Below are 8,066 nucleotides of genomic sequence, written 5' to 3'. Positions count from 1 at the left end.
TTCAGTGTTGAATGTATATTATTACATGCATGGCACGCCTCTCATTGCATTGTCTGTTTGTTGTGTTTCCCTTCCCTGCTGCAGTGAACTTTGTTACGTGATTTACATATCAGAGCGTTTGTTTATCTGCACTGAAATAACCCTCACCAGCCTGGCCATATGGTAACACAAAGAACTATGATTTACTGTATATATACATCTGAGGTCATCCCACAGGGCTGTGTCTGTACTGAAAAGACAATGACATGGTGCATTCATATCCTTCATATCCATATTTTTCAATGCAAAAACAAAGAAAGACATAAATCAAGTTCACTTTAGGTCATAGAATAAGGTTCTGATTCTGAATCTGAATCTATTCACTCTTTAGTGGGCCATTCCTTTCAGCCTACCTGTATTTATGCATGCTACAGCCGAGTTTCTCATATATACAATTTGCTGACTTTTCTACTTATTTCCAAACATTTTGTTGTTGATAAGCATAGCATTTCATCAAACTCCAAGCCTGTGTGTATCAGAGAGAGAAAAAGAGAGTGAGAGAGCGAGAGCAAGCAAGAGAGCAAGAGAGGTGTATGTGTGTGTGTGTGTGTGTGTGTGTGTGTGTGTGTGCGCATGGGCATCACACATCAAGAGAAGGAGGTCCCACCAAAAACAGGCTGTATGAAAGTGTAAGGGAGGGTGAATTGCACCAGATTGTCAGAAACCCAAGCTGTATCTAATTTATACAGCTGTGTGTGTGTGTGTGTGTGTGTGTGTGTAGCCCAGCGAGCCTCAAACTGCACTGCACCTCACACTTCACAAATTCCCCCCATCCTTTCGCACATTCAGTCTCTTTCTGACAAACACATGCACGCATGCACACACACACACACACACACACACACACACACACACACACACACACACACACACACACACACACCTTGAATAGACACATAATAGTCCTTCAAGGAAGCCAGTAGTGTTTTGGTTAATACATTTCTGACCTAATATCGTTCAATTTCTGCAGTTCCTCACTAAATGAATGGCTGTGACCTTGAATAGCCTGGGAATCTCTTATGTCATTTTCTTTCCTAGCAGAAATAAATGCTTACAGAGACAACTTTGAACAGCTTAGAGAGTGTCTTTTCTCTGAGTGCATAAATCCTGACCTCGAATGCACTGGTGTAATAATAATAACACCAGCCTGATGATAATAATAATAATTTCTGATAATAATAATAATAATTTGCCAAGGCGCTGGAGAGGCTTGTCACTCCCTCAATTTCTGCCCACACGTTTACACCCAGACTTCTCCCTCATTGTGCGCGTCGCCTTGAGGAAACGTGAGGATTTAATTCACTTTATCTAGATGTGTAACAGCAAAAGAGCGAAGCAAAATGCGCCGGGCTCTTTGCGGATGCGATCGAAATGGTTGCCAAAAAAGCGGGGGAAGACCTGTCTTTAGTTTCAGCATGAGTTATTCCGACACAGGGGCCGAGCCATATATCATATTCCCACAGTGATATGGGAAATAATGCACTGTGTCAGGGGCGGGGCAGAAATGGGTTAGTTTGATGAGAACAACACATGGGGCATCATTAAGAGGCAGAGCGCACTATGCTGAAGGATAGAGAGCAGCGGCTGGACGAGACTCAACTCCGCTGAAATTGGAGCTGAGTACACTACATGGGAAAATATATTTTTTTTTTTCTTCCACTTACTTTGAGACCCCGGCTCCAGTCTCGGATGAGGCTGACTTGGCATTTAACTGACTACTAATCTATTCCGTGACACGCGCGCGCGCATTTTCACGTTGCCCAATATGAATATTGGCGTTTACGGCGGAGCTGATCATTTCTGATGGACTCTCCCGTCATCGCAGGGGTGACTGTGAATACATGACAACATTCAACCAGTCCGGGATCTATATAAAGTGCAAAACGTCGGGATGGATTCGTTTAACGCCAGCGGAATGGATGCGTTCACGGTGGTCCAGCTCAATGCCTCCTGGACGCTGGACAGTGGATACTCTCTAGCAGCGATTGCTGGCATTGCTGCCCTTGTAAGTTTTCTCATCCTGTTTACCGTTGTGGGAAACATACTGGTAGTTATAGCGGTGCTGACAAGCAGGGCGCTAAAAGCCCCCCAGAACCTCTTTCTGGTGTCTTTGGCCACCGCGGACATCCTGGTCGCCACTTTGGTGATGCCGTTTTCTCTAGCAAATGAACTTATGGGCTACTGGTATTTCGGAAAAGTTTGGTGTGGCATTTACCTGGCTTTGGACGTCTTGTTTTGCACTTCATCCATTGTGCATCTGTGCGCAATAAGCCTGGACCGGTACTGGTCCGTCACGCAAGCCGTAGAGTACAACCTCAAGCGGACCCCTAAACGTGTCAAGTGTATAATCTTAATTGTATGGCTTATATCTGCCTTTATATCCTCTCCGCCGCTGATATCGATCGACAGCAATAATGACATTAGCTCTCAGCCTCAGTGTGAGCTGAACGATGACACTTGGTACATCCTCTCCTCCAGCATTGCATCCTTCTTTGCTCCATGCTTAATCATGATCCTGGTGTATATCAGAATATACCAGGTGGCCAAAACCAGAACCAGAAGCATGTCGGGAAAGAATCCCAGGCCAGATGGTGCTACCCAAACAGAGAATGGACTGAGCAAAGCCACCTCCCCTTTTCATGGAGAGAGAGAGAATGGCCACTGTCAGTGCCCACCTACGCCCAGCCAACGCACCGTCACCATCGGGCACAAGACAGAGGAGGCTGACATGGAGGACAGCTCCTCCTCAGAGGGCAAAGGTCACAAAGGCCAGAACCTGAACTCCAAGAGGACCAAGAGGGCCAGCAGGAAGAACAGCTCCCTCTCCAAAAACTCCAGCCGCATGTCCAGAGCCAGCAACAAATCCATGGACCTGTTCACCTCCAGGAGGAAACGTCGCAGGAGCTCGGTTTCCAGGAAAAAGGTGTCCCAGGCCAGGGAGAAGAGGTTCACCTTTGTCCTGGCCGTGGTCATGGGGGTGTTTGTCGTGTGCTGGTTCCCCTTTTTCTTCAGTTACAGCTTGTACGGTGTGTGCAGGGACTCCTGTAAGATACCCGAGCCGCTCTTTAAGTTCTTCTTCTGGATTGGCTACTGCAACAGCTCCCTCAACCCTGCCATCTACACCATCTTCAACCAGGATTTCCGCCGCGCCTTCCAGAAGATCCTGTGCAAGTCATGGAAAAAGTCCTTTTAGATCTGAGGGGGGATTACTGTGCCGCCGTTGATCACGACAATCTCTCAGCCATATGACATTAACAAGGAAATATCAAAGTGAGAAACACAAACCGATCGTGTCCCATTACTGACACCCTTTCCTACTGTTCAGTCTCATTGTCCTGTTGTAATTCAGTCACACCAGTGCACACCTTGAACCTCCTTACTGGGTGTCTCACATGTATTTGCATCCAAGTTTCTGGCTTCTTACAGGCTTTCCCATTCACGTTATTGAGCGTCACGGTTCTTTCCTTCGCAATACTGAAGTGTGCTGTAATGCTTTATAGTAAATCATCTCCATCAAGCTCTCTACAGATGCACAGAGAGAGGCGGGGCTAACTGGAAGAAATCAGGAGAAAAAGGATGCTAGTGGGGCGCACACTTATCCTCATGCTTGTAGACGACCATCTAAGTCACAGTTTTCAGTCATAAGTGGGTAAAATTTGCACTTTTTTAATTTTTGTTGGCTTGCCATGATGTTAGACATGTCAGTGTCTCTGCTGTAAACACTAAAGTTTAAGAATGAATGAATGAAATTACACTAGACGCATCAAGTAAACAGTATTCTGCAAACTCCTGGACACCTGGGGTGTGTCTATACCTCCAGGTGACAGGTGCTAGCATTTTCTAGAAAGTGATGATAATGCAGATCACTGGGGAGCTTAGATTAATGCAACTGCAGAGTAATCCACCATAGTGTCTTCTCAAGGTTAATGATCTCTCAGTGGATCTTTAGGGTATGAGACAGCACTGAAAGGCCAACAGCTGATGCTCCAGTCTATAAGCTAGTTATTTATATGATGTGCAAAAGAGGTCCATATTTTCACAATGGCCAAAAACTACTGAAGATTTCTGAGAGCAAAACCTAAAGGCATTTATTTTTAAGAAACTACCTCTCTGTTTCTGTATTTTTTGTTTTTGTTGCTGTTTTTTTTTTTTTTATTTAGATTTTGCAAAGTGCAGTACATCTTTCCTCCGCTTAAGTTGTCTGCTGTCATGCAAAATAAAGGCTGAAGAAATCTTATGTAAACTTCTGTTGTGATGTTGCAAGAAAAAAAAAAAAGAAAGTGGAGCTGTGTGGATGGTCACGCACATGTGCTTCACGTGCCTGAGTAGAATTCACAAGGCTGCCAAATGCTGTTTTTGTTTTTCCTGAAAATGGTTGAGAGACTGTCACGGTGACAGACTAACCAAGGAAACCACACACTCGTCCAACATCAATTACAAACCAAATCACGTTTGAACATTCTTGTCTGGTAATTTATGGGATGTATTTAACTTTTAAATTCATAAAACAATGTTAACAGCCCCAGAACTGGCTGATGTAGGCTATTGCCTTTCATCAAATTACAACTAAACAGATGCTCATTAAATCCCAAAGAGATGAGCAGTTTAATTTTCAGTTAGGATTCACTTAGGATTATGCAGAGGCACTGAAATGCAAATTTTTTTTTCATTTTGTCGCATACGCTCAGCGTAAACAGTGATGGCTCTTAATTTGTTGAAAAAGTAAACAGTTCTGAACAGACTGATATTTACCAAATTGCTCATTCTCGCCTCCTCGCCATCAGGGGAGTTCAGGGCAACAAATTTTTGCCGACAGTTGTCAGTGCAGAAGCTTGGAAATCCCCACAAGATTGTAGATTCAGCAGTCTGAGGTTGGGCTGTGAAATCGGTGAAGATGCAGTGACTGGGTCAAAAAAAAAAGGGGGGGGGGGTTGGTCCCTCTGGTGGCCACAGTCGTTTAGGGCCACAGGGTTTTAGTGCCCTCTCAGTACAACAGGTTCCATGTTGGGTCTGGCAGCCTCATAATCTAATATTCCCCAGAGCCCCCGTGGCTGAGAAAGAGGTGAAACTGAATTCCCCTCCACCAAACTCTTTGTCTTCCCGCGACTTTCTGCTGTGGCTGCGTCTCCTGAGCCAAAAGCCATTTGTAATGGGTTACAACTCCATCTGCTGTTGTTCCAATTGCTGTTAGCAGCCACCAAAAATTATGTCAAAAAACAACAACAATATCCCAGTCTGTGCAATTGTAGAAATAAGAGACGAGAATGAGCAGTGAGGTGCAAAGTGATTAATAGAAGACAAATGTTCAACTGTGAGCAGGCAAGCATTTCTCTATTGCCTCCTTGTGTGTGTATTAATATTAATAGGACCTATTTAAATTAGAATGTCATACCCTAACTTGTATTTATATAGTATAATTAATATTTTCCTCCTCCCTTAGTGCTAACACTAAGGTTCACGAACATGAGACAGCCCTTGCACTATTCTCTCACTGTCAGAGACTAAAAGTGACATTTAATAGTGCAAAAATCTTTTGAGTCAACAAGACTTGCCTTGAATGGTTTTCTTGATAAGGTCAAACAGAGATGAAACCTCTGCTGCTCTGCCAATGTTCTTTTGGAGATTTATAGGCTTTGGTGAGGGCAGCATCTTGGCGAGGTGAATAAAACGCATTGGGCTCCGTATTAACCCCTGAACCGATCTGAGTCAGACAATCATGCTGGAGCATCAAGGAGGCTTGGCGGGCTTCGGCACAAACACAGCAGTACGGGAGTGACTGTGCTGCGTCTGGCTGGAAAGTGGCTGCAGACTCGCGTTGCATGTCAATCTCATCCCTCCTCTTATGAACCGTCAAATAAAGAAAAAAACAAAGCCAAAACAAATTTTAAAAATCCTTCGAAATCACTGGAAGGCTGATTTCTTCCAAACTAAGCTTATAAGAAATATTTAACATGTAAGGTGAAAGCTGCAGTTTGTCATAACCGGTTTTGACCATAAGAAACCATTCAGACGTCAATATTAAGGTATAAAACAGCCTGAACACTGAATCACTGCAAGACAAAAAAAAAATGACCACAATATTGTATATCTGCGGGGGTTTGATTGGGCTGTTCATCAATATGAGTGACTCCATAATTACTTGTCCAGGTACTAAGAGTTCTAGCTATAAAAAAAAAAACATACTTTCCAGCCTGCTGTGTGCAGAACGAGCCAGTGCCAGGTAAGCAATCCACAAAAATTCAAATATTATGTTCTCGCCTTCCCTTTTCCCTTTTTTTATGAGAAACAAACTTAAATTATTATTAATGCCCTCAACCACAAGTATGCAGTGATTCTACGAGGACGGTGTCAGGCTATACATCACTCTGTTGATCTTTTATTAAGTGTTTTTTCCCTATGGTAATTTATTTGTGGCAAAGCAACGCCACACACACACAGGGCTAAATAAGGACACACCGCCAGGGATGCAAGTATATCATTTTAGGTGATTCATATTTTGGCAAAACAGTGGTTTGTTTGCAGCTCTGTCTCTGGCTATGAAACTGGAGACTAATATCGTAACTGCATAATCCTTGAAGTCATGTCACTACTATGAATTGTGGAAACGTGACCTTTATGTTTCTCTCTGTTACAGGCTACTGTAAACTGTGCCACAGATCTGTTGATGCTGCAATGCCGTGGCTGCCAACAGAGATCTATAAATGTCATCCACTGTGTAATGCTTCTTAAATACTAAAGATAATTAGGTGTCCTTGATTAATTTGTTATTGTGTGCAAATTCACCACTTCCATTGGCTTGCACTGAATCTCAAAACAGCACCTCCAACACCTTTGACAATCACCTTGAGCATCAAAGTTAGCTCTCTGATAATTGTCTGATAACTATTATGAATAGGAAAGAGGAGTGCTGGCATTTCCTTTGAGCGAATGCACTTTGCCAGAACTGCCTCACTCAGACAGTTGTCACCTTGCCCTTTTTGTTGGGATAAGTAGTTTTGTTGAAAGGACACAATTAACATTGTGCAGTTATTCTGAATGTGTACAGTCACAACAGTTACAAAAGGAAGCCATTATGTAAATGCGTTTGGCGAAAATATTATTAGGTGCGGGGCCTAATGCACTTGGAAAAGGTAGAAAGTTCAAACACCCACAAGTCTAGTCTGTGTCATCAGTTTCTAACACATTTTCTTATTACTTTAGACATTTTAAAAACTGTGTGCTGTCCCAAACTAGATTAACAGATTTGTTGAAAACGACACATTGTTTTTGGATGGTATACTGATGCCTTGCTTCAATATATACTTTGCTTCTGGTACCCAACACAGATAAAATGTCTCACTGTGATCATTAAATTTGGCAAATTTTGTCAAAAACCCAAGGGTTCAGAGTTTTGTGGCTATGCCTCCTCCACACTTGACTGGCTTCAATTTACTGCCAGACTTCAGACCCTGGGAGCCATGACAAATGTGGTCTTGCCACTCTCAGATTGCAAGAGTAATCCCAAGAGAGCTATTTGGCAGCTGAGCTGTTCACAATAACAAAAAAATATTCATAATAAATAATAATAGCAATGGTCATGTCACACCAAACTTATGTTTAATTTTTAAAAAAGATACATATAAAAGTTTAAATGGTAGTTAAGAACCTTTATATGTCATTGTTATAATCCTGGAAAATCCAAACAATATTTTTTAAACAACTCACTCTTCATGCCATAAACCTGAGAAATAAGATTAAAAAAAATCTTCTGAGAATTGATTTCGAAAAGATACAGTATGTATGTAAGTATGCATGGAAGGCAGGTTGAGAGTGAAAACATTATAAATTGATATTGATAAAACCCTTGTTAGAATGTGACAGCTTTTAATGTCATCATGCAACTAAACAAAGAAAATCAGTTTGAGATTAAAAATTGCCACTATATTTCAGAATGCCATTCATTGTCTATGGAACAGGCCAAATATTGGTAGTAAGACATTTACATTTCACTTGTTTCTGTCTTGGGAAGAAAGTTGTTTATCTTCCAA

General features: G+C 42.3%; 1 protein-coding gene across 1 annotated transcript; it reads left to right on the top strand.

The window, feature by feature from the left end:
- The first annotated feature begins 1,930 nt into the window (after positions 1-1,930).
- On the top strand, positions 1,931-3,486 carry LOC115377087 (alpha-2 adrenergic receptor). Its single transcript, XM_030076965.1, has one exon. The coding sequence runs from the start codon at positions 1,931-1,933 to the stop codon at positions 3,230-3,232; it is 1,302 nt and encodes a 433-aa protein (XP_029932825.1). The 3' UTR covers positions 3,233-3,486.
- The last annotated feature ends 4,580 nt before the right edge of the window (positions 3,487-8,066 follow it).

The sequence above is a fragment of the Myripristis murdjan genome, chromosome 18 (genome assembly GCF_902150065.1).
Source record: "Myripristis murdjan chromosome 18, fMyrMur1.1, whole genome shotgun sequence".
In the NCBI taxonomy this organism is placed as follows: domain Eukaryota; kingdom Metazoa; phylum Chordata; class Actinopteri; order Holocentriformes; family Holocentridae; genus Myripristis; species Myripristis murdjan.
Note: the sequence above shows the minus strand (reverse complement) of the source record. Positions and strands in the feature narration are given on the sequence as shown.

What these genes read in the sequence shown, in the direction of transcription:
- LOC115377087 (XM_030076965.1), top strand. Translation starts at nt 1,931, where the DNA reads ATGGATTCGTTTAACGCCAGCGGAATGGATGCGTTCACGGTGGTCCAG.